The 17,704-nt window shown below is 41.8% G+C and overlaps 1 protein-coding gene across 1 annotated transcript in view; it reads left to right on the forward strand.

Moving 5' to 3' along the window:
* LOC114643290 (NACHT, LRR and PYD domains-containing protein 12-like) overlaps positions 1-17,704 on the forward strand; it is a 547,995-nt gene that overhangs the window by 81,882 nt on the left and 448,409 nt on the right. Inside the window, exons 7-8 of the mRNA XM_051921829.1 lie at positions 2,782-2,958; positions 16,044-16,214. Of these exons, the coding sequence (XP_051777789.1) occupies positions 2,782-2,958; positions 16,044-16,214 (348 nt within the window). The remainder of the gene's footprint in view (positions 1-2,781; positions 2,959-16,043; positions 16,215-17,704) is intronic.

Raw genomic sequence — 17,704 nt, forward strand, 5'->3', positions numbered from 1 at the left:
AGCAGTGTCATCAGCGAACTTTTGCACATGGCAGGACTCCAAGTTGTATTAGAAGTCCGATGTATATAGGCTGAACAGGACCGGAGAAAGTACAGTCCCCTGTGGTGCTCCTGTGTTGCTGACCACAATGTCAGACGTGCAGTTCCCAAGACGCACATACTGAGGTCTGTCTTTAAGATAGTCCAAGATCCATGCCACTAGGTATGAATCTAATCCCATCTCTGTCAGCTTGTCCCTAAGGAGCAGAGGTTGGATGGTGTTGAAGGCGCTAGAAAAGTCCAGAAACATAATTCTTACAGCACCACTGCCTCTGTCCAAGTGGGAGAGGGATCGATGTAGCATATAGATGATGGCATCCTCTGCTCCCACCTTCTCCTGGTATGCGAACTGCAGAGGGTCGAGGGCATGTTGGACCTGTGGCCTCAGGTGGTGAAGCAGCAGCCTCTCCATGGTCTTCATCACATGTGACGTCAGAGCGACAGGCCGGAAGTCGTTCAGCTCACTAGGACGTGAAACCTTTGAGACTGGGGTGATGCAAGATGTTTTCCAAAGCCTCAGGACTCTCCCCTGTTTCAGGCTCAGGTTGAAGATGCGCTGTAGAGGACCTCCCAGCTCCGATGCACAGACCTTCAGCAGTCGTGGCGATACTCCATCTGGACCCGCTGCTTTGCTGGCACAAAGTCTCCTCAGCTCTCTGCTCACTTGCGCTGCTGTAATTGTGGGTGGGGATGTCTCTCCTATGCTGGTATCAGCAGAAGGATGGGTGGAGGGTGCAGTACTCCGAGGTGAGAGTGACAGTGGGTTAGGGTGGTCAAACCTGTTAAAGAAGTTGTTCATTTGGTTTGCTCTCTTCACGTCTCTCTCGATGGTGACACCCCACTTCGAGCTGCAGCCAGTGATGATCTTCATCCCGTCCCACACTTCCTTCATGCTGAGTTCCTTCTGCACACACTTGAGCTTATGGTGATCACCGCCTTTAAAAGTCCTTTTCTTCTGGTCCAAAAGGCCCTTGATGTCACTTGTAATCCATGGCTTGTTGTTAGCATAGCAGCGTACAATTCTTACTGGAACTACAATGTCCATACAGAAGTTGATGTAGTCGGTAGTGCAGTCAACAACCTCCTCAATGTTCTCACAATGTGATCCCTGCAGGATATTCCAGTCTGTAGTTCCAAAGCAGTCTCTTAGAGCCTCCTCTGCCTCACGGGACCACTTCCTGAATGAGCGTGTGGTTGTAGGTAGGACCCTCACTCTAAGGCTGAAGCAGAACCAGGTTATGATCTGCTTTCCAAGCGAAGGCAGTGTGGTGGCGCTGTATGCATCTTTAACGTTTGCATACAGTAAGTCAATAGTCATATTTCCCCGGGTGTTACAGTCCACATACTGGGAGAAGGCAGGTAATGTTTTGTCCAGCGTTACATGGTTGAAGTCTCCAGCGATTAGGACCAGCGCCTTAAGGTGCTGCATTTGTAACTTAGCAACAGCAGAATGGATGATGTCACTCGTTGTCTCCATGTCCGCCCGAGGAGGGATGTAAACAATAACAACAATGACGTGTCCAAACTCTCTGCGCAAGTAATAGGGACGCAAACTTACAGCCAACAGTTCGATGTCCCTGCAGCAAGTGGAGACTTTGATGTTAACATGTCCAGAGTTACACCACCGTGTATTGACATAGAGAGCTAGATGTCCACCTTTGTGCTTCCCGCAAGTATTTGCGTCTCTGTCTGCTCTAACTGTGCTAAACCTGGGTAGCTCCACATTTGAATCTGGGATGGTGGTAGTTAGCCACGTTTCGCAAAAGCACAACAAACTGCATTCTCTGTAGGTTCTGACATTTTTCATCAGCGCAGCCAGTTCGTCGATCTTATTTGGTAGTGAGTTCACATTTCCCAGGATCACAGAAGGCACCGAAGGCATAAAATGCCACTTTCTTGCAAGCCACTTCATTTTTAGCTTAGTGTCGGCTCTGCTGCCACGATACCGCCTTCTTACCTCGTCGGGTAAATAGGGAACCACACCGGCACTGGCATTTGTTCTCAGCGCTCGAAGTTGAGTACTTGAATAGACGAGTCTCGGCGTGTAAAAATCCATGCCAACATTGTAAAAGTAAGTGTGTCCAGGGAACGAATCCACATAAAATAAAGTGATAGGAGTGATCAATAAAAAATAATAAAAAAGAGAAAAATAAAAGTAGAAAAACAGAGTCGTACACAGAGCTGCTGAAAAGGCTGCCACTCTCGGCGATGCCTGAGTCATCCATCTTGCTTGTGTTGTCAGTTAGTGACTAGCGCCCTTTAAAATAAAGGCTGACTGATTTACAGCTGCTGTCACTGAACATCTGGATTGGCTGCCATTTTTAAATGGCCTCCTGTCAATCATTTCAGTTGTTTTCTCACCCTGAGTCCTGAATGACGGACAGAAATCTGAGTTTGTCACTCGGCTATCACCAACTCAGAGAACTGCATCTGAACACTCAAGTGGAGGACAAGGTCAGTCCTGCTGTGTGACACTCCTGTACAGTGTGATGGCTGATGTCCTCTCATGACTCAGGGTAACCTGACAGACAGAAGATGCTTCAGGTATATAGCGCCTTGAAGGGCAGCATTGGTGTGGAGTTCAAATTGTGTTTCAGTTCAAATGCTAGCAGCAGCCTGCTGTTCAGTGACACACCTGAGCATCCAGCTCTGCTTGTAGTCATCATGTCACTTATTGAGACCCACGATGGTCTGTCTGTCTGTCTGTTCACATGTACTCACTTCTCTCTTTTCATCTCCACAGCCTGTCTCGTTGTGGTCTCACCTCCAGATGTTGCTCAGCTCTCTCCTCAGCTCTTTCTGCTCCACACTCACGACTGACTGAACTGAACCTGAGCAACAACAACAACATCGAGGATTCAGGAGTGAATCAGCTGTGTGAGGGGCTGAGGAGTGAAAACTGCAAATTAGAGAAACTGGAGTAAGTGAACAACAAGTGAGTGTGTGTGTGTGTGTGTATGTGTCTCTGTGTATGTGTGAGTGTGTGTGTGTGTGTGTTTGTTGAATTTTATTTCTTCTGACTTTATGGTTCTTTATGTTCCACACCCACCATATAAACATTGTTTTTAATCAGGATAGACGTCAGTGTCGCACGTGAGCAGACAGATGGATGTGATGAGGACACAGCTGCTGATTTCCCTTTAATTATTAAATTCTTAAAGACAGCATTGTGACCCTGAGCCCCTCGCCCACAGTGGTCTCTTTCATCCTCTCGTTGTCCTTTCTGTTCAGCCTGTTTTTTTTCTTGTCCCACTATCCCACGTTGTCCAGTCTTTATTTTGGTCTCGACCTTCTCCTCATCCTCTTGTTATGAACTAGAGAGTCTTCAACCACGTAAGTCCCAAATAATAGAAATCAAAATACCCACCAGAGGGGGTAACCATCAAACTCTGGGTAGGCACCAAAAATGGTAATGAAGAATCTTTATAAATACAAAGGATTATTTTCGAAAAAAATGCTCTAATGCATAAAATAAACTCCAAAGAGCAGAAGAGAAGTTGCTGAAACAACAAAGGGAATCCAAGGCCAACAACGTCCCAATACACAAAGTCAAAGTATGGTAATAAAATCAAAACTCCGGTAACAACGAAAGCACAAGAATAGTCACAAATGCAAGTAAACTCAGCACAGCAGGAGGAGAATCAAAAGGATTAGAATTTCAAAGAGTGTGGACAGTAAGGTGACACAGGAGGTGACCACAGGAGGACAGACAACTCTGCAGGTGTCCATCATTACTGGCGAGTCTTCTGTAAAGTCAAAGTCAAAGCTAACTTTATTGTCATCTCAACCATATACAAGTATACAGAAAGACAAAATTGTGAAGCTCATGGTCCACCATGTAACAACATAAAGTGCAAATAATAAATTAAAAATAGAATTAAAATTAAAATTTAAAATTAAAACATAAACAAGACAAGACATTGTGTAAGTACAAGACAAAGAAGTAGCAGCAATATTGACGTGTAGTAAGCAATATGAACATTGATGCAATGTATGCTATTTGCAGTCTGGATACATAAATATACAGTAGTCAATAGATATGTAAAATAAATAAATAAATAAAGGTAATACAGAAATTATCAGTGCATGATAATAGTTGTAATGTGTAAACAATGACAGGTCAGAATGTTTCACAGCATAAGGATAACAAGAGTGTCAAATCCTTAAAGGTCAGTATGAGATTTTCAGTTCTTTTCTACCTGCACACTCGTTTTTGCAGGACAGTGGCTCGCATGTATAAAAGTTCTGTTTTTAGAGGTTTATGAGCCCGTGTGGAAGATCCCAAGGTGCAGCATAATGTTAAGGAGTCTGACAGCTTGGGGGTAAAAACTCTCCTGCAGCCTGATGCTGTGGTATCTTCTCTTGGATGGCAGAAGTGTGAAAAGTCCATGTGAAGGGTGTAAGGGGTCCTGCACAATGCTGCAGGCTTTGCGGACGCTGCGTTTGTAAAATATGTCCTGTAGTAAAGGGAGAGGCACCCCATTAATGTTTTCTGTTGTCTTCACTATCCTTTGCAGGCGCTTGTGGTCAGATATTTTGCAGTTGTCATACCAGACAGTGATGCAGCTGGTCAGAACACTCTCAATGATGCCTCTGTAGAACATGGTGACGATGGAAGGAGGAAGACTTGCTCGCTTCAGCCGCCTCAGGAATTGTAGTCTCTGATGGGTTTTCTTGATTAGTGATGAGGTTTTTATGCATCCACGTAAGTTCCTCAGTTATGTGCACACCGAGGAACTTGGTACTCCTAACAATCTCCACATCTAAACCGTTGATGCTGGGTGGGATGTTGGGGCAGGATGTGATTTTCTGAAGTCCACGATTATCTCTTTTGTCTTGTCAACATTGAGAGATAGATTGTTGTCTTCACACTATGCAGACAGCCATTCCACCTCATCTCTGTATGCTGTTTCATCATCCCTGCTTATCACTCCCAGCACCATCGTATCAAGCACAACCTTGATGATGTGGTTGGTGTTGTGCGTGGCTGTGCAGTCGTGAGTCAGCAGGGTGAAGAGCAGTGGACTAAGCACGCAGCCCTGTGGTGCTCCAGTGCTCAGTGTGCTGATGCTGGAAGTGTTGCAGCCCATCCGAACTGACTGGGGCCTCTCTGTCCAGAAGTCCAGGATCTAATTGCATAGGGTGGTGTTCAGGCCCAACCTGCTCAGTTTTACAACCAGCTTTTGAAGGATGATTGTGTTGAAGGCGCAGCTAAAGTCTATGAATAGCATCCTGGCATATGTGTCTTTTTCATCCAGATGTGTCATGGAGAGGTGAAGGGCAGAGCATATGGCATCCTAAGTTGACCTGTTTGAGCGGTATGCAAACTGGAGAGGGTCAAGGGAGGTAGGGAGATTAGTCTTTATGTATGACATGACTAACCTTTCGAAGCACTTCATGATGATTGGCGTGAGTGCAACTGGTCGGTAGTCATTCAAGCACTTTCTATCAAAAATGATCAGTAAAACAAGACATAAGCCACAGATCTGTGGAGGAGACACACTGAAATAGTCAGAGGGCTTAGAGACCAACAGGCCGACACACATTATGTGACATTTCCAGAGACACTGAGAGGAATTCTGGGAAGGCGACGTGTCACTGAGGTACTGCAGAGTGTGAAGTGGCGCCCTCTTGTGTTTGTAAGTCACACTTGTGTTTCTCGTTCACATTTGAAAGAAACATTTCCTTGTAAAATAAGAGCAGGCTATCAGGTGACTTTCTAATCAGTCCAGTATATAGTGCCTTTTATGTTTTTATACACATGTTCAGCTATAGCTTGCTGGTGTGATTAGAGGTCCAAACCTCACAAATCCTTCTTTTGTTATTTCAATCCACACATCTCAGGTCCTCAATGGTAGCAGACGATCAAATGGCTGACTAGAGATGTGAATATTCTGAGTGTCACTACACGGCTATTAAGGACTCCTGTCACACTCGCCCTGTGTCCTCTGTCACTCTGGTCACTCCATCACAATTCTTAATAAAATATCGGCTTTTCCATTTTTATAAACTGAGCGACATGTAATGCAGATATCAAACTTGCTGAAGAATATTGTCCATCTAACTTGTGTGCTGTTTAATTGTTTAGCATTTTTAAATCCTTACGTTTTTATGATCAGTGTTTTGTGTTGGTAGAGTTCCTCATTACTCTACTTTCCCTTTTTGTATTATTAATAAGTAGCCTTTAACAGAATGCCTCAAATCTCACAGACTTACCACTGTTTATAAGGCATTGTACTTTATAACTTCTCCCCACCTTCACTTCTACATTTATAACCACAAGCAATTAGGTGTATTAAACGACAAGCAGGACTTAAGTTACACTTTAAATAATGGATTATTGATAATATTCATAAATAATAATAATATGCAAAGTACAAGTGAATACTGGCAACCATAAAACCTGATAAATGCTGCTGTGTAGTTCCAGGCGGCACACAGACTTGTTAGTTAGTTTAAGTGTCTCTAGTTAATTCCTCATTTGTGGTCGGCTTTCTTCAGAACAGGCCACATTCTTATCTCAATATGGCTGCTGAGCTCTTCATTGTGTTGTCCTTTTCAGTTCATGGTGTGACAGAGAGATGCTTCTTCATTGATGTTTGTAAGAGAGAATGAGGGGTAAAGCAAAGAAATTTATAGATTCTCTGTCCAAACCCTACAGCCAATAGGGCATCATGGTACTTAAAGACTTCTGATACAAGCCAATTCCAAATAGCCACACTTCAGACCAATGGGGCACAGAATAACCTTCACACCTGCCACCCCCAAAACCATCTGTTGAGCTGATGTTTACCAGCTGGGCAGTCTGGCTTTCCTGTGGGGGTTGACTGAGAGAGTCCTGCTGAGAATCACTGGCCAGACTGGTTTGAGGCATTTCCCCCAACCCTGTCGTAACATTCACTATCCTGACTCAGTCCTGGGGGGTAAACATGAATGCTTCTCACTAATGTAACACTAATATTACATTGCTTTGCCTAAGTTACAAATAAAGACCTACAAAATATTTATCAACTTGTATGCCAAATGTCATACCACAACAATCATTGAGTATAATAAAATGACACACAGCACCTTCAAGACAATGGTGACAATCTTTAAACAGTCAAAGGCTTCTTGAGCTTCAGGATTTCACACAAATGTCAAGGAGTTTATTAGTGGACTGGTAACTGGAGAGATAACAGCACTGAAGATGTTCATGAAGTGACGATCAGAATTCACTAAGTCGACAAATTGTAGGATTATTAAACAAAAAAGTAACAAGCAGGTGTGTCTTCAGAAAAGTACCATGAGATAAAGCCATAATTAAATTTCAAAAATTAAATGTGTAGTGTTAGACAGTTATATTAAAAAAATGTTACATTTCACTACAGTCTTATGTTATTAAAAAGAAAAAATGAACTTGTTATAATCTGCACACAGTGAGTTTATATGTAAAGGGCAAAATGGCAGAGGTTCATTCAAAAAGATAAAATGTTGAAAATAAGTTTTGGTGATGTGAGCTTCGCTTATTTTAAAAGTGTGAAACTAGTCCTGACAGACAGATTTGACTCCAACAATAACTCATAGATAGACAGAACAAACAAATTAACTTACTTACTTACTTACCCCTACACCCCCTAAGGGGGGAAATGTGGCTTTGTACAGAAGCTCTCAAATAAATGAATACATAAATAGATAAATGAATATACGTACACACACATACTGTGGTCTAAACACACACCAGAATGAGTTAAAAAGCAAGAAAATGAAAAAGAAAGAAAACTTCTGACTTGGCAGCCCCAGTCCCCGTGAGGCGCTATACAGATGTGCTGCTGTTGGTATTAAGGACCCCCATCTCGTTTCTTCACACACTTCTGCTCAATGATTCATTGTCTGAAAGTCCTCAGTGTTGGTGTGTCACAGAGAGGATGTCTGCTAATTTACACAAACAAAGTGTTAACACCAACACTGGCTTTCTCACAGCTACTCTGACATTTTAAATGCCATGATTTTGCCCAGCGGTGTCCTTATGTACCCACCATGACATGACGTGACCTGAGTGAGTTGTGCCCTCTTCAGTATTCACTTTAAAGCTGCACACTGTACTTGAGTGCTCAATGATTATGTGGCATGAAGCTGATAAAATGGGCTCTTGTTCCCTCAAGGACGAGTACATGAAATTGGTTTGTGAATCACAATGAATTGATGAACTTAACTGATAAAGTAATACTTAAAAAGATACTCTCTTTATGTCAAATCACACTGTACTACTTTATACAAATGCAGGAAATTGAAATATAGAGCCACCATCCACATTGTCTATAATTAATGAGAGATGCTATAAATTATTCACTGATTTTTTATTTCATTTAATTGTACGATCAGTTAAATAATAATAAATAAACAGCAACACATATTTATATTATTAATGCCCTCCAGTAGATAATTTAAAGTCTACAGAATTGCAATTTCCCACACTTATAACCAACTTGCATTAATATTACAGTACAATAATTCAACTTCAGTATCACACACTAAACGGCAAATACAAATATGACAGTCTGTTGTCCACTGAGGAATGTTCTGGACTTTCTGTTACATTTCAATTCTCTCCTCTGAATCACGTAAAGAACTAATAATTATCACAGAACAGAGATGATACAAGACACACACTTGCAGTTCAGTTTAAGACAGAATAACAGATGGGCAGTAATTTTCCAACAACTTACAAAGTTAAAATATATCGCTGCTCAGAGCTGACTCTCATACACAAAGCTAGAATATTCACTTCATACAGTAAGTCAGCTGTACTTTCATTGGTCTTTGTGGCTCTCAATCAGATTTTAGTGTTTCTGTAGCAACAAAAATACTTACCTCTGCTTGTAGAAAAGCTGACATCTCTTTAATCAGCACACATACAAAGTACAGCAGGACCATAGCGTCCAGTCTCAGATACACTCGTGTGACCCTCTCAGACCAGCGAGACCTCACTTGTACCCGAGTCTGTCTTATCCAGTTAACAAGCCACTTTTATGACTGAGCTCACACTAGCTTTTCAGTAGTTGGACTCATAAGAATCCACCACAATATCTTTGTGTACAACAAACGGATATTATGATTAGCACAATATACAGTCATATGAAAAAGTTTGGGAACCCCTCTCAGCCTGTATAATAATTGACTCTCCTTTCAACAAAAAAGATAACAGTGGTATGTCTTTCATTTCCTAGGAACATCTGAGTACTGCGGTGTTTTCCGAACAAAGATTTTTAGTGACGCAGTATTTAGTTGTATGAAATTAAATCAAATTTGAAAAACTGGCTGTGCACAAATGTGGGTCCCCTTGTCATTGTGCTGATTTGAATGCCTGTCACTGCTCAATGCTGATTACTTGGTGTGATGAGCTCGTTAAGCCTTGAACTTCATAGACCGGTGTGTCCAATCATGAGATATAAAGGTATTTAAGGTGGTCAATTACAAGCTTCCTTCCCTTTGACTCTCCTCTGAAGAGTGACAGACAGCATGGGATCCTCAAAGCAACTCTCCAAAGATCTGAAAACAAAGATTGTTCAGTCTCCTGGTTTAGGGGAAGGCTACAAAAAGCCATCTCAGAGGTTTAAACTATCAGTTTCAACTGTAAGGAATGGAATCAGGAAATGGAAGGCCACAGGCACAGTTGCTGTTAAACCCATCAGGTCTGGCAGGCCAAGAAAAATCCAGGAGCGGCATATGTGCAGGATTGTGAGAATGGTGACAGACAACCACAGATCACCTCCAAAGACCTGCAGGAGTATCTGGCTGCAGATGGTGTGTCTGTACATCATTTTACAATTCAGCGCAATTTGCACAAAGAACATCTGTATGGCAGGGTGATGAGAAAGAAGCCCTTTCTGCACTCACGCCACAAACAGAGCCGCTTGTTGTATGCCAGCGCTCATTTAGACAAGCCTGATTCATTTTGAAACAAAGTGGTTTGGACTGATGAGACAAAAAATGAGTTATTTGGTCAAAACAAAAAGCGTTTTGCATGGCGGAAGAAGAACACCGCATTCCAAGAAAAACACCTGCTACCTACTGTCAAATTTGGTGGAGGTTCCATCATGCTGTGGGGCTGTGTGGCTAGTTCAGGGACTGGGGCCCTTGTTAAAGTCGAGGGTCGGATGAATTCAACCCAATATCAACAAATTCTTTAGGATAATGTTCAGGCATCAGTCACAAAGTTGAAGTTACACAGGGGTTGGATATTCCAACAAGACAATGACCCAAAACACAGTTCGAAATCTACAAAGGCATTCATGCAGAGGGAGAAGTATAATGTTCTGGAATGGCCGTCACAGTCCCCTGACTTGAATATCATCAAAAATCTATGGGATGATTTGAAGCAGGCTGTCCATGCTTGGCAGCCATTAAATTTAACTGAACCGGAGAGATATTGTATGAAGAATGGTCAGAAATACCTCCATCCAGAATCCAGACACTCATTAAAGGTTATAGGAGTTGTCTAGAGGCTCAAATGAGCGAAAGGAGGCTCAACTAAGTATTGATGTCATATCTCTTTTGGGGTGGCCAAATTTATGCCCCTGTCTAATTTTGTTATGATGCATATTGCATATTTTCTGTTAATCCAATAAACTTAATGCCACTGCTGAAATTCTACTGTGTCCATAAGGCATGTCATATCTTAAAAGGAAGTTGCTACTTTGAAAGCTCAGCCAATGATAAACAATAATCCAAAGAATTTAGAGGGGTTCCCAGACTTTTTCATATGACTGTACATCTTGTGCTCTTGATGTTACTAGTGCTAATAAAATGTTGTTTACACAAAACTGAAAAGACTTCAGGGCCTCCATATAACACAGCATAAGAAGTGAAGACAACAATTATCTCAACAGGCTTCTTTAAATTAAAGGTGAATTCTTGAGAGCAGAGATTTCTTTAGATGCCGGTAGGCACAGAAGGCACTGCATTATATATGAATCACTTTTAAATTTTACATCTTTGAGTGAAGTGTTCAAATATGACTGTGGGGAAAATGCACAACCAGTTTCCATGTCTTAACAGTGAATGGGAAAGCTTGGGAAAGAACAAACAGAGGAAGGGGCTATAGTGAATTTATTTGAATGATATACAACACACCTGATTGGTCTTGTTTATGAATTTATATTAATAACAGTTTAGTTTGAATAACGAATAATGAGGACTTGCTGGAGAATATCACAAAGTAAAAAGTACACTATTTGACCTAACAATGTAGTGAGATAAAAATAAAAGTAGCTATGAAAGACATTTACTAAAGTAAAAGTAAAATACAAATACAGTAGCTGAAAAATGTACTTAATTAAAGTAACAAAGTAGTCGTACTTCATGATTTTACACCTCTGAGTTAAATGGAAACATTTGGCTTTCGTGGAACTGACTGAACCTCGAAAGGAAACCAAGGCCTCTTCAAGTAAGGTGTCATCAGCTAAGTCTCAATTTCACAAGCATTCTTTGTCGAATACCACCCTGCAGGTCTGACTGATGGCGTGTTGTCAGATACTCAGGGGTCTGAAGAACATCCTCCATCACAGAGCCAAGAGTAATAATAATAATAATAATAATCCTCTTTAATAAAACCTCTGTGTGCATCCAGTGTCCATGTGTGTGTGTCTTCTGGTGAAGTGCGCATGCACGGGGCACGGCGCGATGCTTCAAAGCAGATGCTTTAAAGGCCGCCTGACGCATCACACAAGACAGAGAGGGCGGGACCTATAAAATATCGTACGGCCGATCCAATCGGATTTCTGTAAATGAGGTAAGACTTAAAACAAAAGGCACGAATAATCCAATCGGGTACTGAGACTCGGAGACCAGCTTCCCCAAAGAGGTGGGATTAGTTTGTTGTTGTGCAAGTGTTCACTCTGTGGATGTCAGATTTGAGATTAAGAAGCCTGGCCCGGTAAAGTGTAAAGTGTCAGTCGTTGAAGGGGTTTTCCTAAATATACGAATGTTCATGATATTACAATAGGATGAGTTTTAAAAGTAGATTTATTTTCACGCACATAAAATCCACTGCTGGGGAGACACCACACATACAATAATCAGCTTCAAGCCAGCATGGATTAAAATACTTGATGGAGAACTGCACAGTACGTACTGGAGAGACGCCACAAACACGATTATCAACTGCACACCACACATTACATCAGTTGCTGGGGAGAATCTGCTGATTGCCCACTGTTGTGAAAGAAAATTGAACGCATATTACGGACATCAAAGCCAGTATTACTGTCATAGAAAATTACATGCATTTTACGGAAATACAAACCAGTATTACTGCGAGAGAAAATTAAAGGCACACAATACAGTGACGCATATTACAGCCACATGCAAGCCAGTATTACTGTAACAGAAAATATTACGGATGTACAAACCTATATTACTGTGACTACTAACAACATGCCACCCAAAAAAGAAGAAAAATTAAATGAGCGTCAGAAAAACGCTAAAAGAGAAAGATTCAGAAGAGCAAATAGATCTATAGAAGAACAAGAAAATGACCGTAAAAAAATTATCAAAGAGAATGCACTACTGTTCTAGTGCCTGTTATTGTAACGGGCTTAATGTCTAGTAATAATAATAATTACTGACATGACAGGCCCCTCACATTGTGACTGTGCTGCTCCTCACACTCAGGCTGCTCTCGTTCTTCATTTGTCTCCTGTCTTTGTCAAACAGGGTGGTGTGGTGGTTCTGAGGTTAGGGATCTGTGCTGGCAATCAGAAGGTTGCTTCTTTAAATCCCATAAATGCTAAAGGTGATTCCATTTCATTAGGCCCATGAGCAAGGCCCTTAACCTACAATTGCTCCGTCCTGTGTATGACGTTATCCTGAATCTAGTCCTGCAAGGAGGTCCTCCAACCTGCAGGGGAAACTTGGGGGTTGGTGGCATGACTGGCACTCCAGCCACTTTAAAAAAACCTCACACTGCTCCATCCCAACTGAACTAGTGTGGTGCTGAGGTGACCTGCACTCACGTCCTAATCTGGGGTTCTGAGGTGGTGGATGTGGAATCGTGCTGTATCAATTCATGATCCTAAACCCTCTCTTTTTGTCAAATATGTGAATTCTCCATGACTGATGGCCTTTGGTGTACATTCAGAATCTGAACCCTTGTCTATTGAATTAATGTTTTTTAACATTGTATCTGAATATTTATGCTATTGTTTGTAAAGGTTCATAAAGGCCCTGTCATCTTTAGTCCTCCCTCTTTCTGTCCATTGTCCTGACCCCCCTGATTTACCTAAAAAGAGACATCAGATAAAACAGAAAAGTCAGTCCTGAAGAAATGATGAGCTGTTATGAGAAATTCAAACAGTGAGGACACAAAGATGGCAGTCATGTGACCCCCAAACATCCTGTCTAGTCATTTGATGAAGTACTATGTATTTCCAGTCCCTGCGAGCAGATGGCGATGTCAGAATGTCACCAATTCATTTGGTCAAATCTCTTCAACTGAATGTGCGGAGCTGGGAATGGACAGCAGTGGTGAGCAGTCATGGGGGTCACTTCACAGTCTACTCAGACAAAGAGACCCTCACACCATCTCTGTGCTGGGCTTTGGGATGCTGACCATCTGTAGAAAGAGTAAGAATACTGAGCTCAACACCACTGAGGCCTTTATTTGACAGAGGTTATCTTGTCAAAGGCACCAGTCAGTAAGTGAGGTCTGAATATCCTACTGTTTATCATTTATCTGCTTCCTTTGGGTGTCATTTTTCATAAATGGAAGACAAACTTTCATTGTTACGCAGATGACACCCAGTTATATATTTCAACTTCACCATCTGCATCGCTTCCACCATCCTCACTTACTGATTGCCTTGCTGAGATCAAGTCTTGGTTATCTTCTAACTTCTTGCAGTTGAACTCCAATAAAACTGAGGTGCTTCTTATGGGCACGAAATCTGCAATAGCGAAGGCATCAAAGATCTCAGTATTACTAGACAACACATCTGTTACCTGTACAGATCAGATAAAAAGCCTTGGTGTAATTCTGGACAGCACGTTGTCTTTCCAGTCTCACATCAGTTCTGTTACTCGAGCAGCTTACTTTCACTTGCGAAACATTAATCGCTTGCGTCCATTTTTGTCAAATCACTCTACTGCCATCTTAGTCAACAGTTTGGTCACCTCCCGCCTGGACTATTGCAACTCACTTCTCTTTGGTCTGCCCCAAAAGTTACTACATAAACTTCAACTTGTTCAAAATTTGGCTGCTTGTATAATTACTAAAACACCCTATTCTGATCACATTATACCCGCTATTCAGCAGCTTCATTGGCTGCCAATAAAGTTTAGGGTCAACTACAAAATTTTAGTCCTTACATATAAGGCCATTCATAATCTTGCCCCCACATATCTCTCACAGCTCCTACAAGTCATTAAACCCTCTCGTATGCTCAGATCCTCTTTTTCCATTAACTTAAATAATCCACCAGCACATCTAGTTACGATGGGATATCGAGCATTTAGCAGATCGGCACCTTCTTTATGGAACTCTTTACCTGCTTATCTTAGGAATATGACTACCCTTCACCAATTTCAGGCTAATCTTAAAACTTATCTGTTCAAAATTGCTTATTCACTGTAACTGTTATTGGTATTTTATCTGATGTTTTATTTGGATTTTAAATTTTCTAGTCATTGAATGTTTAATTTTTAACCTGATTGTACAGTGACCTTGAGTTTTTTGAAAGGCGCTCCAAATAAAATGTATTATTATTATTATTATTGAATGGGTGAGGATAGAAGTGTCACATGTCAGTCGTGACCATTATGACATTGATCTAAAGCATAGCTCTAGTCTTAACTAGTCTAGTCTAATCAAGGTGTCACAATAGACCCGATAGAGTGTCCTCATTGTCTATTGTGTTGTCACCCAGCTGCCACAACTCCATCTGGACGCTAATGTGGAGAACAATGTAAGTTTAGGAGACCACCTTACACCACTCAGGATGACTTAAAGAACAAAAGACATACCCAGGCGTGCTGAGCCTTCATGGGCAGCAATGGTCTTGGGATCAAATTGAGTTTCAGTTCAACTGCGAGCAGGTCAGTGACACACTTGAGTATCTGGCTCTGCTTGTAGTTGTCATGTCACTTATTGAGACCCCAGGCTATATGTGTTTGTATTTATAGAGAACCGAAAGACAAACAGACAATTTTAGATGAGATGCTGATGAGACTGACCTGAGGCGGAGGTGACAAGTGTCTGAATGGGGATTTTAATGAGGTGACAATGATGAATATAAAGTGATGAATTGTGGAAGAAGTGATGACAATGAATGTGGACTGAGATGACAGGATCAGAGTGTGACATTGACTGTTCTGTCTTTATTAAACGGGCCTTTCTGGTCACTCATTGTCCTAACATGGTGACAGTTGCTCCTCATGTTGTTCTGTCAACAGTCCAGTCAAATTGTTACTGACATGTCTGACCAAGAGGCCACATGTAGACATGAGAAACAGGAATGGACTGAAATAGAGAACTGCATTAAATGGTGCAGAAAACACAAATGTGCTGAGCTGATGTCCTCCTCACATCTGCAGATGAAACTGCATGGAGAAAAAATAAGAACAACTGAAGAAGAGTTAGAAAAAGAAAGAAAGAGAAAGGCAGACAGCAATGAAATCCCTGCGTGTGTCTTGTCTTCACACCGCATGACGTCTGTCCCTCTGTGCTTTTCTTGTCTTCTTCTCCATACAATCCCAGTGTCGTCTTATTATATTTCTTCTCTAAATGTGTCTCACTACAGAGGAGACTCCAGCAGCTCACATGTATTTTGTTTTTCTGCTCTTCTTGCTTCTCTTTGACTTTTTATTTCCCAAGATTCTCTTTCATTTTGTTGCTGCTTTTCCTACTTGCTGTTTCCAGTTTCTTGTTCTTTCTGTCATCATTGTGATGAGCCTCTCCTCTCCCATCCTGCATGTGTGACCTGAGAGACCCAACGTGTGTTCCTGACACTTCTGTCTTTATCTCCACAGCCTACATAATTGTCTCATCTCCAGTTTCTGCTCAGCTTTCTCCTCAGTCCTTTCATCTCCAAACTCACGACTGACTGAACTGAACCTGAGCAGCAACAACATGGAGGATTCAGGAGTGGATCAGCTGTGTGAGGGGCTGAAGAGTGAAAACTGCAAATTAGAGAAACTGAAGTAAGTGAACTATAAATGTGTGTGTGTGTGTGTTGAATTGCATATCTTCTGACTTTATGGCTCTTCCTGTTTACAGCATTGTGACCCTGAGCCCACAGGGTCACAGTTCTCTCCATCCAGTCTTTAATTTTCTTTCTTGTCCCACAATGTCACACTTAATCTTGTCCCCAATCCTCCATTGTCACTTTCCTCCCTCACACTCCTCTGATGTCTTCATTAAAGTTTGTTAAAGTCACTGAAACAGAATAAGAAGAAGAAACACTGTGAGTGGGGGAAGAAGAGCTGACCAGAGTGGCTGTGGACAAACTGGAGCAGGACTGAGGTGACAGACAGGAATAATGAGTGTAGGACATCAGAGATAAGGAGAGACAGGAGGAGAGAAGAAAAGGGAGAAATAAAACAAGAGGATTAGGAGAAGGAGTGAGAGCTGAACTTACAAAGGAACAGGAAGAAAGGCTGATAGCAGCAGTAGGAGTTACCAGCCAACCACAGCATGGAGTCTGCATGTCCTCCCAGTGTTTGTGTGGGTCTCCTCCATCTTCACTGGTCTCCTTCCACAGTCCAAAGATCTTCATGTTAGGTGGATTGGCAGTGTGTGGGTGTGTGTGTGCGTGTGTGTGGGTGTGTGTGTGTGTGTGTGTGTGTTCACCCTGTGATGGACTGGCCACCTGTCCAGGTGTTGTTCCTACCTTGTACCTGATGCATGCTGGAATAGACTCCAGCTGTTCCTTGACCCTGCTCAGGATATGCAGATTAGTAACTTGGATGGACTAATGGTGAATAATTTTGAACCTGAGTCTACAGTCAATGATCTGAGTTTACCAAACGCCACAAACTTCACTCAACTGAATGAACAAACAACTGACTGGTCAGCAGAGACACAAGGCATTATGGGAAACAGAAGGAGTGGGAGAAAGAAAATGAGATTAGAACTGAGGATTTTGGAAAAGAGGATTAGGAGAAGGGAAAAGAACTGAGAGCTGGAAATCAATACAAGGAGGGCAGTGACAGGGCTTCACCTCTAGAGGACAGAGCTGAGCGGGGGACTTGAAGACCTGCAGATCTGGCGGATTATTATTTTTATTATTACTTCCTGTTTGACTGATGCCTTTATCAGAGGCGACACACAACATTTGAGGCTCAATTGGCTATATTTCTTTGTTTTTCCAATTGGAGTTACAGGCAGGTGAAGTGACTCTCTTGTGGTCACACAGTGTTAGTGGTAGAATTTAAACATGCAACCTCAGAATTTGAAGTTTGATGTGTTGTTAACTGTGTCATGGCGTCCTACAAATCAAAGTGCCTTCAATTCAATTCAGTTTTATTGTCCCAAGGAGGAAATTTAGTTTTTCATGAGGTTTTAAAGGAAGACACCACAACATAATGTTATGGATACATCACAAAGTACACAGCCACCAAACATAAACTTAGTGCAAATAAATAAAATATAGCAATGAACACAGTACTTTTGGTAGACCATATTAGACATA

This window comes from Erpetoichthys calabaricus (assembly GCF_900747795.2).
Source record: "Erpetoichthys calabaricus chromosome 1 unlocalized genomic scaffold, fErpCal1.3 SUPER_1_unloc_26, whole genome shotgun sequence".
Classification (NCBI taxonomy): Eukaryota; Metazoa; Chordata; class Cladistia; order Polypteriformes; family Polypteridae; genus Erpetoichthys; species Erpetoichthys calabaricus.